The sequence below is a fragment of the Choloepus didactylus genome, chromosome 5 (assembly GCF_015220235.1).
Source record: "Choloepus didactylus isolate mChoDid1 chromosome 5, mChoDid1.pri, whole genome shotgun sequence".
NCBI lineage: Eukaryota > Metazoa > Chordata > Mammalia > Pilosa > Megalonychidae > Choloepus > Choloepus didactylus.
The window spans coordinates 16384864-16406110 of record NC_051311.1 but is presented as its reverse complement, the minus strand read 5'-3'; the positions used below and the strand labels follow the sequence as shown (position 1 = coordinate 16406110).

Here is a 21247-nt window from a genome sequence, read left to right as displayed (position 1 = left end):
TACAGGACGTGGAGGAAACAAAAATGAAAATTTCAGGAAAGAGCACAAGAAACACAGTAGACTTGTAGAGAAAAGCATACTATAGTTTGATGTCTTAAAATAAGAGGAAAGAGAGAATGGTTCAGAAGTAATATTGAAGAGATATTGGTTGAGGTTTTCCCCAGCTGACAAAATACACCAAGCCACATATTCAAGAAGCCCTAGGAAGTGCAAAAGTTAAATTAAAAGTCTACACACATTGTGAACATAATTAATGGCACTGAAATATATATCTGAATGTGGTTAAAAGGGGAAATTTTAGATTGTATATATGGTACTAGAAATTTTTTTAAAAATTCATGGAACTGCACAACACAAACAATGAACTCTAAGCTAAACCATCAATTATAGTTAATAGTACAAATACAAAAATGTGCTTTCATCAATTGTAACAAATGTACCACACCAATGCAAGGTTTAATAATGGTGAGATATAGGAGTCATATATATCTATAAATATTTATATATATATTGCTGCAAAAAGCTTTATTGTTTATACTTGGCTCACAGTTTGTTAGAGGGTGGCAGGGTGACTGGTTAAAAAGATGCCTCCTGGCTGGAGGAGGGGCTCAGGCAGAAGCCTGGATGCCAGGGGAATGAAGAGGGGCCCTCTAAAGCCCTCTGGATTCTGGAGGTTCCTAGTTGTGCTTGGGGGTGAGATTTTTGAAGAGATTTTGAAGAGACACTCTTCCCGTGTGGCTTGCAGACCACTCAGCCTGCAAATACAGGCTGTATTGTTCAGGTGGTTGTCCATCGTCTTGATGAGTTTCACCTCCATATCTAGGAAATGATTCTCCAGGAAGTCACAGAGATGAAGGCCTGTATTGGCAGAACCCAAGGCCTGTAGATCTGAAAGGGCTTGGTTCAGGCTCATCTCCAGGACCAGGGCAGCTTCCATGGCATCCAGCATCTTACCCCACTCATCTTGGGATGGCTTCTCCACGTCCTGGAGGAAGGCAAGGCTGCCATGCTGGTTTTGCATCTTCAAGAAACATTTGGGGCCTCAGTTTCTCCGCATCACCTTGTGGAAGAAGTGGTCCATGCCCTTCAGGGCCACATCATCCCAGTCAAAATAGAAGCCCAGAGAGAAATAGGTGTAGAACGCCCACAGGTGCATGTTGACCAGGCAGTTAACAGAGGCCTCCACATCAGCAGAATAATTCTGACACATCTGGGAGATCATGTTCAGTTGACAATGAAGTGTTAACCACAAAAGATGGTGTTAGCTGGTCCTGGAAGCAGGAGCTGGCCCTGAAGATGGTCATGGAAGTTGCAACTGGAGAGGCAGTTGGAGGGTGGTTGAGGCTAAAGAAGTGGGGAGAGAGTCTCGGGGTCTGTTCCATGCAAACACTGTTGAAGCAAGAGACAGATCTGCGGGACCACACGGCATGCTGTGGTAGCCTTTTATTTTATGCATGATTATTCTGTAAACCCTCAAGTTCTCTAATAAAAAAAGAAAAAAAAGTCTACAAACCAAGGCTTATTACAGTAAAACCACTACTAACACAAAAAGAAAACCTTGAAAGGAGTTGTATTAAAAATAGACATGACTTTCAAAAGGAGTGACTCTAAGACTTAGAGCTGACTTTTCAACAGTTGATGGAAGCCAGAAGAGAAGGACATGACAACATTAAAATGCTGAAATAGCTGTCAAACTAGAATTCTATACTCAGTGAAAATGTCCTTCAAATAAAAAGAATAAATAAACACATTTTTAGTCAAACAAAAACTGAGACTTTACCATGAGGTTTTACAAAAAGATATTCATTAAAGGGAATTCTTCCAGTAGAACAAAAATGATCCTAGTAGACTAACTGAAAGCAGAATAATGAGAACACAGAAAAGCATAAAAATATGTGGATAAATTAACAAGTATATTGACTGTTTAAAACAAAAATCATAATGTCTTATGGAATTTAAAATAAGGTGAAATAAAATTAAAAAGTATTTTATGGTCTAACCTTATCCAGAAGGTGGTAAAAGTACTAATTTAAGATGTACTGTCTAGGACACCATTGTAATATATAAAGATATTGCTTACAGAATAATTAAAAAATATATAACAAATAAGCAATTAGATAACTGAATAATAAAATACTTGAAATCAAGAAAACAGGAGAAAAAGGAACAAAACACAGATGGCATACATAAAAAAAGTAAGATAGTAGATCTGAACCCAAATAAATAGTATTACACTAGATGTAAATAAACTAAATAATATTGAAAGCAAAAGACTGTCATAAAGGATAAAAATAATAATATATTCTCTTTTAAAAAGACAGACATTAAACATAAGGGCACAGAAGAATTGAAAGAAATGGAAAAAGTTATAATACAAAAACAGTAGACAAAAGAAACCTAATGCTGGTAAACTAATATAAGACAAAGGAAACTTTTAAATGCAAGAAATATTTCTAGAAATAAAATAGGATATTTGAAAAAAGGGGTTGATTCAAGAGGAAGATCTAATCATCTGTGCTGGTTTGAATCTGTTATGTACCCTATAAAAGACTATGTTCTTTTAATCCACTCTTGTGGGGACAGACCTATTCTGGGTGGGACCTTTTGATTAGGTTGTTTCCATGGAGATATGACCCACCCAATTATGGGTGGGACTTTTGATTAGATTATTTCTATAGAGATGTGACCCACCCATTCAAGGTGGGTCTTAATTAGTTTACTGGAGACCTTAAGAAGCTGAGAGAGAGAGAGAGAGCTGAGAGCTGACACAGACCCAGACACTTGGAGATGCAGACAGAAAGACATTTGGAGATGCTAAGCTAAGAGATGAAGCCCAGAGCTTGCCCTGGAGAAGTTAAGAGAGGACCCCCAGATGCTTAGTGAGAAATGCCCTGGGAGAAACAAGCAAGGATACACAGGAGCTGAGAGAAAGAAGTCCAGAGATATTTTGGAGAAAGCAACAAAAACAAGAAGCTAACCCAGGGAGAGGCCCAGCAGACTCTGGCCATGTGCCTTCCCATGTAACAGAGGAACCCCAGATGCCATTGGCCTTGCTTTTTTTTTTTTTTAATTCATATTTATTGAGATATATTCACATACACTGCAGTCATACAAAACAAAGCATATATTAAATTGTTTACCATACCATTATATAGTTGTGCATTCATCACCAAAATCAATCCTTGACATTTTCATTACCACATGCACAAAGATAATAAGAATAAAAATTAAAGTGAAAAAGATCAATTAAAGTAAAAAAGAACACTGGCTCTTCCCCCATTTTTCTACTCATCCGTCCATAAATGAGACAAAGGGGAGTATGGTCCACATGGCTTCCCCAATCACACTGCCACCCCCCATAAGCCACACCCTTGAACAATTGTCTTCAAGATTCAGTCCAACAGCTTCAGGTATTTACTGCTAGCTATTCCAATTCATTAGACCCTAAAAAGGTTGTTTATATTGTGTGTAAGAGTGCCCACCAGAGTGACGTCTCTGCTCCTTTTGGAATCTCTCTGCCATTGAAACTTATTTCACTTCCTTTCACATCCCTCTTTTGGTCAAGAAGATGTTCTCCATCCCACGATGCCAGGTCTAGATTCCTTCCTGGGAGTCATATTCCATGCTGCCAGGGAGATTCACTCCCCTGGGTGTCAGATCCCATGTAGGGGGGAGGGCAGTGATTTTGCCTGCCAAGTTGGCTTAGCTAGAGAGAGAGGGCCACATCTGAGCAACAAAGAGGCATTCGGGAGGAGGCTCTTAGGCACAATTATAGGGAGGCCTAGCCTCTCCTTTGCAGCAACAGTCTTCCCAAGGGCAAGTCCTGTGGCAGAGGGCCCAGCCCACCAAACCACCAGTACCCCAAGTCTGTGAGCACATAAGCAACCATTGAGGTGGGGGAGCCCAACAGCCCTGCATTCTCCACCAGCTCCTCAAGGGAGCTTTGCATATTTTTTCATTGTTTTTTTTTTAATTAACTTTTTTTAAATCAACTATATCAAAAAAATTTTTAAAAAGACATACAATAAAAAAAAAAAACATATCAAGCAAACCATAACAAGGGAGTCCAACATGTTCCTACTCTACCCCAAGAAAATAACCTAATATAGCAACATTTCTGTGAACTTGTTCCTACCATACCCATCAGAAATTAACAAACCATAGTCACTCCTGGGCATTCCCAGAACATTAAATTTACTCATGATAGCTTATCTGTTCTTACTGGGTTATTGTTCCCCCTTCATTAATTGCTCTCTATTCTACATTATAAACCATTTATTTTAGGAATGTGTTGTTTAACCTCCAGGTGTTTGTGAATTTTCTAAGTCTCTGATGGTTATTGACTTCTAATTATATTCCATTGTGGTCAGAGAGTGTGCATTGAATAATTTCAATTTTCTTAAATTTATTGAGGCTTGTTTTATGTCCCAGGATATTGTCTATTTTGGAGAAAGTTCCATGATCACTAGAGAAGAATGTGTATCCTGGTGATTCGGGATGTAATGTTCTATATACATCCGTTCAATCAAATTCATTTATCTGATTGTTCAGGTTTTCATTTTCCTTATTGGTCTTCTGTCTGGTTGATCTATCTATAGGAGAGAGTGATGTGTTAAAGTCTCCCACAATTATTGTAGAAATATCCATTGCTTCCTTTAGTTTTGCCAGTGTTTGTCTCATGTATTTTGTGTCACCATGATTGGGTGCATAAACATTTATGATTGTTATTTCTTCTTGTTGAATTGCCCCTTTTATTTGTATGTAGTGGCCTTGTTTGTCTCTCATAACATCCTTGCATTTAAAGTCTATTTTATCTGAGATTAGTACTGCTACTCTTGCTTTCTTTTGGCTGTATCTTGCATGAAATATTTTTTCCATCCTTTCACTTTCAATTTCTTTGTGTCCCTGTGTCTAAGATGAGTCTCTTGTGTGAAACATATTGATGGTTCATATTTTTTGATCCATTCTGCCAATCTATGTCTTTTAATTGGGGTGTTTAATCCATTTACATTCTATGTTATTACTGTGAAGGCATTTCTTGAATTGGCCATCCTATCCTTTGGTTTATGTCTGTCAGATATATTTTTTCCCTCTCTCTTATTGTCCTTTAATGAACCAATATTGAATCTCCTTAGTACTGAACATTTCTCTATATCTCTCTCTCCTTTTTTTGTTTCTCTGTCAGTAGGACTCCCTTTAGTATCTGAAGTAGGGCAGGTCTTTTATTAGCAAAATCTCTCAGCATTTGTTTGTCTGTGAAAAATTGAAGCTCTCCCTCAAATTTGAAGGAGAGTGTGCCAGTTTGAATGTATGATGTCCCCTGAATGCCATTATCTTTGATGTAATGTTGTGTGGGCAGACCTATCAGTGTTAATTAGACTGTAATTCTTTGAGTGTTTCCATGGAAATGCACCCCACTCAGCTTGATGACTCTGATTGGATAATTTCCATGGAGGTGTTGCTCCACCCATTTGGGGTGGGTCTAAGTTGAGTCACTGGAGCCATATAAATGAGCTGATGGACAGGGAACTCAGTTCAGCTGTTAGCAACATTTTGAAGAGGAGCTACAGCCAAGAGGGACACTTTGAAGAAAGCATAGGAACTACAGATGAGAGACAGTTTGAAGACAGCCATAGAAAGCAGACTCTTGCTCCAGAGAAGCTAAGAGAGGACAAATAAACTAAGTGCAACTAAAAGTGACATTTTTGAGGATCTGAAGCCTAGAGAGGAACATCCAGGGAGAAAGCCATTTTGAAATCAGAACTTTGGAGCAGACGCCAGCCACGTGCCTTCCCAGCTCACAGAGGTTTTCTGGACACCATTGGCCATCCTCCAGTGAAGGTACCTGATTGTTGATGCCTTACCTTGGACACTTTATGGCCTTAAGACTGTAACTGAATAACCAAATAAACCCCCTTTTATAAAATCCAATCCATCTCTGGTGTTTTGCATTCCGGCAGCATTAGCAAACTAGAACAGAGAGCTTTGCTGGATAAAGTATTCCTGGTTGGAAATTTTTCTCTCTCAGAATTTTAAATATGTCATGCCACTGCCTTCTCACCTCCATGGTGGCCACTGAGTAGTCACTACTTAGTCTTATGTTGTTTCCTTTGTATGTGGTGAATTGCTTTTCTCTTGCTGCTTTCAGAACTTGCTCCTTCTCTTCAGTATTTGACAGTCTGATCAGAATATGTCTTTGAGTGGGTTTATTTGGATTTACTCTATTTGGAGTTCACTGGGCATTTATGCTTTGTGTATTTAAATTGTGTAGAAGACTTGAGAAGTTTTCTCCAACAATTTCTTTGAATACTCTTTCTAGACCCTTACCCTTCTCTTCCCCTTTTGGGAAACCAGTGAGTCTTATAATTGGATGTTTTATTTTATCTATCATATCCTTTAGGTCCATTTCAATTTTTTAAATTTTTTCCCCATTCTTCTTTTGTTCTTTCATTTTCCATTCTGCGGCCCTTGAGGTCACTGATTCATTGTTCAGCTTCCTCTAGTCTTGTACTATGAGTATCCAGAATCTTTTAAATTTGGTCAACAGTTTCTTTTATTTCCATAAGATCATCTATTTTTTAATTTACTCTTGCAATTTCTTCTTTATGCTCTTCTAGGGTCTTCTTCATGTCCTTTACATCCTGTGCCATGCTCTCATTGTTTGTCTTTAGTTCTTTGATTGATTTCTCCAAGTACTGTGTCTCCTGTGATCTTTTGATTTGGGTATTTGGATTTGGGTCATCCATATCATCTATTTTTTTCAAATGCTTTTAAATTTTCTGTTGTTTTTGGCCTCTTGGCATTTGCTTTACTTGATAGGGTTCTTTTAGGATATGTAGGATTATTCAAAGTCTAATCTCTAATTTGTCAGATCTATAGCTAAGTGGCATACACTTTCTCTAACTAACCAGCAGATGGTGTCTGCAAGTCACCTATTTCCCCCAAGTCAGTTCTCCCCAACTTTGTCTTTGTGGTGTGTGAGGGTTTGATTCTTGTGGGGTCTAATTGGTGCACCAAGTTTGGGTGTGTTTTTGGTGCTGTCCAGCCTGAATGTGGGGCATGTGAGCAGTTAGGGAGGCAGGGCAGCTTTAATAATCAAACCTCCCAGGTGTTCCTGGAGATTTAAGGCTGTTGCAATAGTCTAATCCTTCAGTTCAGTCTCGCCACAGATTGTCTCTGCCACTGACCCACAAGCCCTTGGTATTGGTTTGTGGTCCCTGGGATTTCCGAGTGAGTCCCTCTTCCAAGCCATGCCCTTCTATGGTGTCACAAGTGTGCATCATACCTCAAGGGAAGTTCTGGACTGCCAGGCCATAAAGGGGCATTCCCAGCCTGCTGTAAGGATGGCTGAGTGGGGCATGTTAATTTCCCCCTTTTCGCACAGCTCCATCTTCCCAGCTCTGGGACATTTAGCTGTGGGTGTGTGAAAGGCTACTGTCCATGCCCGATATTGTGGCATGTGCACATGATGCTGGAAAAACTTCCTGTCACACTGGGTTTTTTTTTTTTTTTTTTTTTTTTTGGCATGGCTATGTGCTGCAGTGCCTGCACTGGGCAGGAGCATTCCCAGATCACCAGGAAGATGGCTGCAAGGGGTGTGGTTATTTTCCCCTTTTGATTCACCTCTGCCTTCCTTGCTCTGAGACAATTAGTGGAGGGTGCATGAAAGGCTATCTTCCACACCAGATATTGAGGTGTATCCACAGCCTGTTCCTGCAATGCTTCACTGTGCAGTTCTTGCTGCCGTATCTGCAGCCACTTTTGGGTTTTTTAAAAAAGAACTAGTCCACCTCCAAACGCCAACCCAGCTTCCCCACACTGCAGCATGGCTGCTGGATATTCAGCAGGCTTACTCACTCATTTCAGAATGCAGACTCCCAGTTTCACCAAGTGCACAGTCCCTGTGGATTTAGCAGACCTTGTCCATCTGGTGAATCACTGGAACTGGTGTTATGGGTCACTTTCTGGCTTTTATCTAGTATTTTTCATGGAGGTGTTTTTTTGCCCTGTCTCTCCTAGCCACCATCTTAGGTTATCCCCATTGGCCTTTCTTTAGAGAAGGTATCATCCTACTGATGCCTTAATTTGGACATTTTCATGACCTTAGAACCGTAAATTTGTGAACTATTAAATCCCCATTGTAAAATTCAATCCATTTCTGGTATTTTGCTTTCCAGGAGCTTTAGCAAACTGGAACACCATCCAAAATTGGTACGCATCTAATAATATAACCTTTGCTATAAATAAAGCAAAACTGACAAAAAAGGAAATAACTAACAAATCCACAATCATATTTTAACGTACCTCTGTCAGTAACTGACAGAATAGGCAAAAAATAAAATGAGCAATGATACCAAAGATTTGAACGATCTTTTAATCCACTCTTGTGGGGACGGACCTTATTGACATGTAAAGATTCTGCATTCAAGAACTGCAAACTACACATTCACTTAACCATGCAAACATTTATCCACATAAGTCATATTCTAGTCAAAAAGGCAATTATTAAATTTTAAGTAGTTGATATCATAAAGGATATATTATTTGACATTATTAAGCAAGAACTCAATAACAAAAAGATAAATAGAAAATCCCACCCAAAATTTGGAAATTAACAATCCATAGATAAAATAACTATTCCAATGGGAAAAAAAAGCATATCTTAAATTGGATTATAATGAAAATATGACATTCACAAGACTTAGAAATTTATCAATTAACTATATGTTTTAGGAAAAAGTCCTAAAACTAAATGATCCAATGACTGTGCTTAAGAAATTAGAGAAAAAAAGGCCACATTAAAATCTAACATAGCACAGTGCTGGTGTGGGCCTGAGGGTGAGGAGGCGCACCCTCGGGCCACGGCGCGCTCCCAAGAAGGGAGGTGTGGGTTGGGCTGGGGGTTGTGCGTGGCCGGAGTTGGGGTGCGGGTTCCAGTGGCTGCACGGGGCCTGCGCTGGCGGGACTGAGTAGCCTGCTGCCAGACGGCAATCCTGGGCACGGAAGGGTGAGGGCGCCCGCCGCAGGAAGAGCCACCGCTGTCGTGGCCGCCTGGCCGCAGGGAGCAGATGGCTTTACATGGGGTTTGTCTGTTCAGTAGACTACGATCTCCTTGAAAGAAGTAAAAGTATCTTACTCATCTTTGTATCTCTAGTGTCTAGCACAGTTCCTGGTACATAGTTTAAGCCGAATTTTGGGACATGGCAACTGCTTCACCAAGGTCTGAAACTAGTAATAACCATAGTGGAAGTTTACAATTACAGGTAACTGTTTCTAGTGCCAAACTAAAAAGAAAAAAGAACTCGTTTGGAACAGCAATATATACATAAGTAGCTGAGATCGAGAAATTAAGAAAACAGCAAAATCCAGTAGCTCTTCTACTCCAAATTGGGATGAGGAATTAACTGCAAATGTGACCCCAGAGACCGCACTGGAATTTTGAGTTTGGAGTCATCACACTTTAAAAGCAGATGCTTTATTAGGAAAAGCAGCAATAAATTTGAAACAAGCTCTGTTAATACATAATAGAAAATTGGAATGAGTGAAAGAACAATCGGAATTTTTCTAGGAAAACAAAAATGGCATAGTGCAAACTGGAGAATTGACAGTTGTGCTTGATGGATTGGTGGTTGAATAAGAAAATCTAACAAACTGCAGCTCATCTCCAGTCATAGAAATAGAGCAAAATGGTGATGCTTTACATGAAAATGGAGATCCTTCAGCAAGGACAACTACCAGGTTGGCTGGTGAAGGTACTAATAGGATAGATAATCATGTATGTACAAACACTCTAGTCCAAAACTCATGCTGTTCATAGGTAGTTAATGGAGACAACACACTTTTATCTCCATTGCAGGTTGCTGCCAGACCCAAAAATATACCAGCTGCCAAACCACTCACAGCTGAGCCTGCCAATGACACCGTTAATGGTGAGTCATCTTCATCTGCACCAACTGATAATGCATCGGCCATGAGGACTGCAGTAGTTTCTGAAGAAACCACCTTGTCTTCAAATAGCACTAGTACTACTGTTGAAGATGCTTCAGTTCAAGAAATACTGACTTCCTTAGAAAACAATGAATGTATTCCTTCTATCTGTGCAGCAATGGGATCTGAAGCTAGCAGTATATTAGATCCTGCTGCCTCTCATTCTGGAAATAGTTCTGTTTTTGAAGTAGCCAAATTAAGACAACCAGATGGGTGTGGGGAATCTGTAGGGCAACAGACAAAATGCCAACCCAGAAACATTGCCATCAGGGTGGGAACAGAGAAAAGATCCAGATGGTAGAACCTCTTATGTAGATCATAACACCTGAACAATCACATGGGATGACCACAGCCTTTGCCTCCAGGTTGGGAAAGAAGAGTTGGTGATAGCGGAAGATTTTATTATAATACCAGAACAACAACATGGCAGTGGCCTACCATGGAATCTGTCCGAAACTTTGAACGGTGGCAGTCTCGGCAGAACCAGTTACAGGGAGCTATGCAGCAGTTCAACCAATGATACCTCTATTCAGCTTCAATGTTAGCTGCAGAAAATGACCCATATGGGCCTCTGCCACCAGGCTGGGAAAAAAGAGTGGATTCCACAGACAGGGTTTACTCTGTGAATCATAACACAAAAACAACCCAATGGGAAGAGCCAAGAATGCAAGGCCTACAGAATGAAGAACCCCTGCCCAGAAGGCTGGGAAATTAGGTATACTTGAGAAGGCATTAGGTACTTTGTTGATCATAACACAAGAACTACAACATTCAGAGATCTTTGCAATGAGGAGACATCTGTAAGAAAAGGCAGTCCCAAAATTGCTTATGAATGCAGCTTTAGGTGAAAACTTGCTCATTTCCATTATTTGGGCCAGTCTAATGCACTGCCCAGTCATGTGAAGATCAACATGTCCTGGCAGACACTGTTTGAAGATTCCTTCCAACAGATTATGGCATTAAAACCATATAACTTGAGGAGGCGATTATATGTAATATTTAGAGGAGACGAAGGACTTGATTATGGTGGTCTAGGAAGAGAATGGTTTTTCTTATTTCACATGAAGTTTTGAACCCAATGTACTGTTTATTTGTGTATGCTGGAAAGAACAACTACTGCCTGCAGATAAATCCAGAATCAACCATTAATCCAGATCTTCTTTCATACTTTTGCTTCATTGGTTGCTTTATCACTATGGCACTTTTTCATGGAAATTTTATTGATACTGGTTTCTCTTTACCAATATGCAAGCATAAAAAACTTACTATTAAGGATTTGGAATCCATTGATACTGAATTATATAACTCCCTTATCTGGATAAGAGACAATAATATTGAAGACTGTGCTTTAGAAATATAGTTTTCTGTTGACATGGAGATTTGGGAAAAATTACTTCACATGATCTGAAATTGGGAGGTTCCAGTATCCTAGTGACTGAAGAGAACAAAGATGAATATATTGATTTAATGACAGAATGGCGTTTTTCTTGAGCAGTAAAAGAACAGACCAAGATTTCCTTGATGGTTTAAAGAAGTCATTTCCCCTTCAATGGCTGGAGTACTTTGATGAAATAGAATTAGAGGTTATGTTGTATGGCATGCAGGAAGTTGACTTGGCAGATTGGTAGAGAAATACTGTTTATTGCAAGCAAATAATTTGGTTTTGACAGTTTGTGAAAGAGACAGACAATGAAATAAGAAGGTGACTACTTACAGTTTGTCACTGGAACCTGCCGTTTACCTCTAGGAAGGTTTGCTGAGCTCTTGGAAAGCAATGGGCCTCAAAAATTTTGCATAGAAAAAGCTGGCAAAGACACCTGGTTACCAACAAGTCACACGTGTTTTAATCACTTGGCTCTACCATCATATAAGAGTTATGAACAACCAAAGGAAAATCTTTTTGCAGTAGAAGAGACAGAGGGATTTGGACAAGAATGAATGTGGCTTCTTGTCTCGGGGGAGCTCTTGCATTTAAATACTGAACCCAAGAAAAATTGCAAAGATAATGTATATAAGCGTTCATTCTGTATAGTGAATTTTCTGAATCTCTCAAAGTATGTTTTCTGTTCTTCCACAGAAATATGCAAAACAATTCATCCTTTTCTACTTTATTGTTCCCTTGAAGTGACTGGCCAGGAAAAAGTTCATCCTTAAATTTTGAGGCAAGCAACAGAATTTATTAAAATAATTATTATATATCTATATAAACAAAACTGATAGTGGCTCTAGTTTTATAGAGCTCCAAGTGTTTTACACATGATAGCTGTTCATTCAAAAATATCTGAATTTGCTTTAGCTTGTTTCTATTATCCAGGGAAAAAAGTACAAATTACTCCATGTTCTGCTCCCTTATGCAACATCTAAGGGTGTTTAGTTGCATGGCTGTTCAGGAAGGTATTAAAGGCTTAGGTCAAATCTTACATTGTTAGGAAATGCTGCTGGCTTTTCTGAAGACAGGTGCTTAACCTTGTCAGTTCGTTTTAAATAAACACAATAGTTGAAAATTTTTCCTCTTTGCTACATCAGTAATAAAAAGTAATGAATGAGCAGAGAGATTCCAAAACGAGCCGAGAGATCACTCTGGTGGGCACTCTTACGCACACTTTAGACAACCTTTTTTAGGTTCTAAAGAATTGGGGTAGCTGGTGGTGGATACCTGAAACTATTAAACTACAACCCAGAACCCATGAATCTCGAAGACAGTTGTATAAAAATGTAGCTTATGAGGGGTGACAGTGGGATTGGGAATGTCATAAGGACCAAACTCCACTTTGTCTAGTTTATGGATGGATGTGTAGAAAAGTAGGGGAAGCAAACAAACAGACAAAGGTACCCAGTGTTCTTTTTTACTTCAATTGCTCTTTTTCACTCTAATTATTATTCTTGTTATTTTTGTGTGTGTGCTAATGAAGGTGTCAGGGATTGATTTAGGTGATGAATGTACAACTATGTAATGGTACTGTAAACAATCGAAAGTACAATTTGTTTTGTATGACTGCGTGGTATGTGAATATATCTCAATAAAATGATGATTTAAAAAAAAAAAAAAAAAAAAAAGTAATGAATGAAACCTAACTTCATTAAGTCATGTAGTAGAATTGATACCATTTAGCATATTATAAAAATTGGAAAAATTCATCAAGCAGCATAGAGCTTGTTTACATATTACTTTGGAATGCTAGCATTGGAATTAAAAGAATCAGGCAGTTCTGTACTCTTGTTTCTAAATCTGTAATGTTCTTTAAATGTAATTCACAATAAACTGATGCAATTTGATACTGGGGAACACAAAATAATGTGAACTTTACAGCTTTTGTTTGTGTTCAATATTTTGGTTTTATAAAACCAGATGGATTGAAGAGTTACATAACCATTTGAACACTCAAATATGAGACTAATGTTTTTCTATTAGTGTTTAAATATTTCCATTCCTCTTAAATTCATGAAAATTCTATGTATCTGATTTAAATAAGCATATAAAAATATTATGGTTCTCCAAATATTTACATAAACCAAATATTTATATGAGCCAAGTTATTTTTGTCCTAAGTAAATAACAATTTTTATTCTTCATTATTAAGGGCATTTGCTGAAATACAAAGATGTATAACAAATTAAAATCTAATATAAATGATATTAATGCTACTTTTAGCAAACTGGGCTTCCCTACTAATACAAAAACTTAAATTTCCATTTGTATCATGCTTTCAATATGTACTACAAATTTCATTAAATTAACTTAAATATTTTATAACCATGAAACTGACTTCCTAGAATGTAATATCTGTAATGTATTTCACTGCTAAGTACATATGGAAAATACTAGTGTGCAATTTAATTTCCCTAAATAATAGTTTTTGCTTTGCCAAAATTTTGTTTTACTACATATTAACTTAGATTGTGTTCTGCATTTTTATTTAAAATTCATAGTAAAGATTAAATAAAAGCAGTGATCCACTTGGTTGAATAGAAAAAAAAACATAACATATACAAGAGAAATCAAAATAGATGTAACAGCAAAAAAATTAATGAAATAGCAACAGTAGAAAAAGTCAATCAGGAGGAGGGGCAATATGGCAGCATAGAGAGGTGTGGAATTTAGTTAGTCTCCTGGAGCGACTAATAAGCAACTGGGAACAACTAGTAAATAATCTGAAACAACTGCTGGGGGACAACTGTGACTGTCCACACATCATACACCAACCTGGATTGCATGAAAGGCTGAAATTGCAGCATAAAAACTGTAAGTAAAAACTGCAGAACCTTGCTGGGAGCCCCCTCCCTACCATGGCAGGCTGAGACACAAGACCTCGCTGTAGGAGAAAGCAGCATTCCTGGAGCAAGAGGATATAGTTCAGCCCAGCTCCAACCGTGGTTTTAATTAACAAATGTGGACTGCTGAATGCAAGCTACAAACATAGACAAACCCATAACAAGCAGCAAAGTACCCTGAGGTTGCTCCCAGTGGAGAGGAGGTGGGGCTGATGGGCAAAAAATTAATTAAAAAAAAGAAGAAAAAATACACAGGCTTTTAGAGATGACTGACCTTAAAGAGACAGAAAATGCCTGTGCCCCAGGAAAGGGAACCCAGAAGACCAGGTGTTCTTTCTGACTGCTGGACAAAACTGGGGTGCTGTGAACTGGCTCTGAAAGGGGGGTTTCTTTCTCTTTTTCTCTCTCACAACCTGAATGGCTCAGTGGAGAAAGCCTCAGCCATTTTCAGTTGGCAGTGCTCTGACCCAGACAGGGGTGGAGTTAACAGATAAATTCCCTAAGAAGGAGGTGGGGCCCAACTCTAGTGCCAGCCTTCCTTTCAGAACTCAGACCCCAGGGCCTGGGGGAAAACAGCCAAAACAGAAACAGCCTAAGTTGAGAACTAAAGGGGACACATCTCATTACATCAGTTGGGAGCAACAGGCTGACAGGCACCACCTGCTGGGCAGATTAGGAAAAGCACAGTGTATAGAGGTCTCACAAGAAAGTCTGTCAATCTTCTAAGATACACACTCAAGGAAACTTGAAACTGAATATAACCCCATTCTGAGACCTGAACCCATTCTGGTCTGGGGAAATCTGATTTGGGTGACCAAGGAAACAAGATACCTAGACAACAGAAAACTACAAATTACACTAGGAAAAGTGAAGACATGGCCCAGTCAAAGGAACAAACTTATACCTCAATCAAGATACAGTTGAGATATTATTTCACTTTAATGAAACATTCAATTGAAGATTTTCAAAAAAATATGTGAAATCAATTCAAAAATGAAATCAATGAGTTCAGGGAAGATATGGGAAAAGGGATGAAGGATGTAAAGAAAACACTGGCCAAACATGAGTTAGAAATTGAAAGTTTGGGAAAAAAACTGGCAGAATCTATGGAAATGAAAGGCACAACACAAGACATGAAACACACAATGGAGACATACAACAGCAGAGTTCAAAAGGCAAAAGAAAACACTCGGGAACTGGGGAACAAGATACCTGAAATCCTACACATAAATGAACAGATAGGGAAAAGAATGGAAAAATATGAGCAGCATCTCAGGGAACTGAATGACAACATGAAGCACATGAATGTATATGTCATAGGTGTCCCAGAAGTAGAAGAGAAGGGAAAAGGAGCAGAAGCAATAATAGAGGAAATAATCAATGAATATTTCCCATCTCTTATGAAAGACATAAAATTACAGATCCAAGAAGCGCAGCCTAACCCACGCAGAATATACCTGAATAGACCTACAGAAAGACACTTAATAATCAGATTATCAAATGTCAAAGACAAAGAGAAAATCCAGAAGGCAGCAAGAGAAAAGTGATCCATCACATACAAAGGAAGCTTAGTAAGACTATGTGCAGATTTCTCAGTAGAAACTGGAGGCAAGAAGGAAGTGGTGTGATATATTTAAGATACTGAAAGAGAAAAAAACACCAACCAAGAATCCTATATCTGGCAAAACTGTCCTTCAAATATGAGGGAGAGTTTAAAATATTCTCTAACAAACCGACAATGAGAGAGTTTGTGAACAAGATACCTGCTCTACAGGAAATACTAAAGGGAGAACTACAGACAGATAGGAAAAGACAGGAGTGAGAGGTTTGGAACACAATTTTGGGTGATGGCAGCACAACAATGTAAGTACACTGAACAAAGATGACTGTGAGTATGGTTGAAAGAGGAAGGTTAGGAGCATGTAGGACCCCAGAAGCAAAGAGGAAAGATAAAGACTGGGACCGTATAACTCAGTGAAGTCTAGAATGCTCAACAATTGTGATAAAATGACAAATACATTTTTACTTAAGGGAGAACAAATGATTGTCAACCTTGCAAGGTGTTAGAAATAGGGTGGTATTGGGGAAAAATACACAATCAATGCAAACTAGAGACTATAGTTAACAGAAACATTGTATCTCTTTAATGTAACAAAGGCAATGTACCAAAGCTAAATGCATATAAGTGGGGAACATAAGGGAGGAGTATGGGACTCTTGGCATTCATGATGTTGCCTGACTCTTTTATTATATTTTAGTTTAATTCTATCTTTCCTTTTGTTTATTTTTAGCTGTCATTTTTTCTATTTGTTTTTCTTTTCTCTCTCTACCTTTTTTGACTCTTCCTCCTTCTTTGTGGAAGAAATGGAGATGTCCTTACATAGATAGTGGTGATGGTGGTGAATGCATAAATACATGATTATACAGGGAACCACTGATTGTTCACTTAGGATGCAATATATGGTGGGTGAAAAAAACTGTCTTAAAAATGGGTTGATGAGGAAACCTTGAGGGCACTCTATTGAGTGAAATAAGTCAGACATATAAGGACAAATATGGTCTCACTGATATGAAATAATTATAATATGTAAACCCATAGACATGAAATATAAGTTACCAAGATATAGAACATTGCTAAAGAATGGGAAGTGGTTGCTTATTATGAGCAGAATGTTTAACTAGGTTTAACTTAAGTGTTTGGAAATGGACAGAGGTGATAGTAGCACATTATTGTGAGAATAACTAACAGTGCTGAATGGTGTGTTACCAGAAGGAATGTTGGAGGTTAAAAGATGGAAATGTACAAAACAGTGAATGTTGTGGTGGACAATGTCCATGATTAAATGTACAAATATTAGAAATCTCTTTCATGAACTGGAGCAAATGTATGACACTATAACTAGAAGTTAATAATAAAGGAATATATAGGGAAAAATATACCTATTGCAACCTATGTACTACAGTTGTTAGCATTTTAACATTCTTTCATCAACAGTAACAAATGTACTATACCAATACTATGAGTCAATAATGGAGGGGGGTTGGTTAGGGGTATGGGGGGATTTGAGTTTTCTTTTTTATTTTTATTTCTTTTCTGGAGTAATGAAAATGTTCTAAAAACTGAAAGAATTAATTGTGATGGATGCACAGCTGTATGATGCTACCATGAGCAATTGATTGTGCATTTTGGATATTTGGATGATTGTTTGGTATGTGAACAATCTCAATAAAACTGAATTTTAAAAAAATTGAGATAAGGTCTAAGCATTGGTGTGGTTGCTTAGTGGCATTCTAGAAAAAAATATATATTCATGCAAAACCTCCCAAAATGTGGAATGATTTCCATGAGAGTAACAGAAGTAAAAAGCTGTGGGTTTCTAGGGGATGTTTTGGATAAAAATTTAAAGGGTTTTTGTGCAAGGGCTGTGTGTTTGGATATAGAAAGAGAACTTTCACTCTGTTCGGTTGTACAAACTGAGCACTGCTTTGGGCTTGTTACTTGAATAGTGTAACACTGTTTCCAATTAAAGTATCTGATGTAAAAAGAAAAGTCAATAAAGCCAAAATCTTGACCTTAAATAACATTATTAACATTGATAAACACAAAGCAGTATCAATCAAGGAAAAAGGAAGCAACACAGATTCCCAGTATCAAGAATGAAAAATGAGGTATCACTCTCAATATATATTTGATGAAGACATTAAAAACACCTCAGACTATACTTCTAGCCTGAGGAGATCAGGTGAGTCCCCTTTTCAGAAAACACATGAAATTGTACACAATCTTTTCAGGGCACTGGAAATAGAGGCAAGACAGACAATGTAAGAAGTGTTTATTCAGGAAATACTGCTACTGCACTGAGTAAGAAAAACAGGCATATGACCTACTTCCTGGGGCTGGTCCCATCCCTTGCAGCTTGGGCAGCAAAATTCTACACCTTTATCAGATAGAAGTAAAAATGAAGGTGAAGCAAAAACATTCTCAGATAAACAAAACCTGAGAAACTTTGTTGCTAGTAGACCTACTTAATAAACATTAGAGGAAGTCTTTCAGGCTGAAAACATCACAAGATGGTAACAAAACTCCACATGAAGAGATATTGAGAATCAGTAAAGGTAAATTGCATAGATAAATATAAAAACAGTGTACACATTGTTTATACTTTTTCTTCTATTAACTTATTTAAAAGATAAGTGCATAAAACAGTATTTATGAAACTGTACTATTGGGCAAATAATATATAAAGATGTGATTTGTATGTTAATCCTAACAAAATGGAGAGAGAAGGGAAGGGTTCTATTAGGAGCAAACTTTCTAAATACTATTGGAATTAAGATAGTGTTAATCTAAAGTAGGTGGCAGAACAGCTAAAAACTTAAGAGAAATTTCTAGAAGGGAGAGACCCATAGAAAGGCTGACATAAATTCTTCATATACTTGGCTGACTTCTATAGCCCACATACACAGAAGACCCTGACAAAAATGGAAATCTTAGAAAACTGCAAACTTGTAGTACTTTTGAATGCATTCAACACACTTTGGCTTTGGCTGCAGAGTGTGGAAGCCTTAGTGATTTCAGGCATTTAAGCATAACCACAGCCAAAATCATTGGCCAGCTGCCTAACTATGCAGGAGAGGGGAGAGCCCTAGAGGGCCAAATTTAAAAATTACTGAGCAGACACATCAGTGAGATCAGTGACTACATAACCTGATACCAAAACAAAACAAATACATCACAAAAATAGAAAACTACATACCAGTAAATCTTATGAAAATAGGCACAAAAATTCCCAACCAAATACTAGCAAATCAAATCCAACAATATTTGAAATAGATACACACTGTGACCAAATGGGACTTATACCAGGAATGCAAGGTTGATTTAACTCCCAAAAATCAATTAGAGTAATACACCCCACTGACAAAATAAAGACAAAAAACATATGGTCATCTCAATAGATGGAAGAAAAACATGACAAAATTCAACCCCTTCATGAAAACCAGGAATGGAAGGGAACGTCCTCAACCTGATAAAAGGTATCTAAGGAAAAACCCAAGTCAATATCATACTTACTGGTAAATAGACTGAATGTTCTCCCTCTAAGATCAGAAACAAGACAAAGACATTTGCCCTTGGTATTCCTGTTCAACATTGTACTGAAGATCTAGCCAGGGAAATTAGCCAAGAAAATGAAATAGGCATGCAGATTAGAAAGGAAAAAGTAAAATTATATCTACTTGTAGATCACATGATCTTGTTCATGGAATATTCTAAGGAACTTACTAGAAAACAAAACTAATAAACAAGTTCATCAAGTTGCAGGATACATGATCATAAAAAAGCAACTATTTTTTTTTTTTTTTATTTTTATTTTTATTTTTATTTTTATTTTTTTTTTAATCATCATTTTATTGAGATATATTCACATACCACGCAGTCATACAAAACAAATTGTACTTTCGATTGTTTACAGTACCATTACATAGTTGTACATTCATCACCTAAATCAATCCCTGACACCTTCATTAGCACACACACAAAAATAACAAGATTAATAATTAGAGTGAAAAAGAGCAATTGAAGTAAAAAAGAACACTAGGTACCTTTGTCTGTTTGTTTGCTTCCCCTACTTTTCTACACATCGATCCATAAACTAGACAAAGTGGAGTTTGGTCCTTATGGCATTCCCAATCCCACTGTCACCCCTCATAAGCTACATTTTTATACAACTGTCTTCGAGATTCATGGGTTCTGGGTTGTAGTTTAATAGTTTCAGGTTTCCACCACCAGCTACCCCAATTCTTTAGAACCTAAAAAAGGTTGTCTAAAGTGTGCGTAAGAGTGCCCACCAGAGTGATCTCTCGGCTCGTTTTGGAATCTCTCTGCCACTGAAGCTTATTTCATTTCCTTTCACATCCCCCTTTTGGTCAAGAAGATGTTCTCCATCCCACGATGCCGGGTCTACATTCCTCCCCGGGAGTCATATTCCACGTTGCCAGGGAGATTCACTTCCCTGGGTGTCTGATCCCACGTAGGGGGGAGGGCAGTGATTTCACCTTTCAAGTTGGCTTAGCCAGAGAGAGAGGGCCACATCTGAGCAACAAAGAGGCATTCAGGAGGAGACTCTTAGGCACAAATACAGGGAGGCCTAGCCTCTCCTTTGCAGCAACCGTCTTCCCAAGGGTAAAACTTATGGTAGAGGGCTCAACCCATCAAACCACCAGTCCCCTATGTCTGTGGTCATGTTAGCAACCATGGAGGTGGGGTAGGCGAATACCCCTGCATTCTCCACAGGCTCCTCAAGGGGGCACTACATCGTTTTTTTTTTTTTTTTTTTTTTTTTTTCCTTGTTTGTCTTTTTTCTTTTTTTTTTTTTTTTAACTTTCCCTTCTTTTTTCAAATCAACTGTATGAAAAAAAAAGTTAAAAAGAAAACAAACATACAATAAAAGAACATTTCAAAGAGACCATAGCAAGGGAGTAAGAAAAAGACAACTAACCTAAGATAACTGCTTAACTTCCAACATGTTCCTACTTTACCCCAAGAAAGTTACATACTATAGCAACATTTCAGTGAACTTGTTCCTACTACATCCATCAGAAATTAACAGACCATAGTCATTTCTGGGCATCCCCAGAACGTTAAATAGCTTATCTGTTCTTCTTGGATTATTGTTCCCCCTTCCTTAATTGCTCTCTACTGCTAGTTCCCCTACATTCTACATTATAAACCATTTGTTTTACATTTTTCAAAGTTCACATTAGTGGTAGCATATAATATTTCTCTTTTTGTGCCTGGCTTATTTCGCTCAGCATTATGTCTTCAAGGTTCATCCATGTTGTCATATGTTTCACCAGATCATTCCTTCTTACTGCCGCGTAGTATTCCATCGTGTGTATATACCACATTTTATTTATCCACTCATCTGTTGATGGACATTTGGGTTGTTTCCATCTCTTGGCAATTGTGAATAATGCTGCTATGAAC

General features: G+C 38.0%; 1 protein-coding gene and 2 pseudogenes across 1 annotated transcript in view; 1 reads left to right on the top strand and 2 right to left on the bottom strand.

Annotated features, from left to right (window-relative positions):
- Positions 1-553: 553 nt before the first annotated feature.
- Positions 554-21247, bottom strand: part of LOC119535199 — a 60341-nt pseudogene continuing 39647 nt past the window's right edge.
- On the top strand, positions 9201-11925 carry LOC119534813 (annotated as a pseudogene).
- CCDC7 (coiled-coil domain containing 7) overlaps positions 13551-21247 on the bottom strand; it is a 329716-nt gene continuing 322019 nt past the window's right edge. Inside the window, exon 27 of the mRNA XM_037837696.1 lies at positions 13551-13576. Coding sequence (XP_037693624.1) covers positions 13551-13576 — 26 coding nt within the window. The remainder of the gene's footprint in view (positions 13577-21247) is intronic.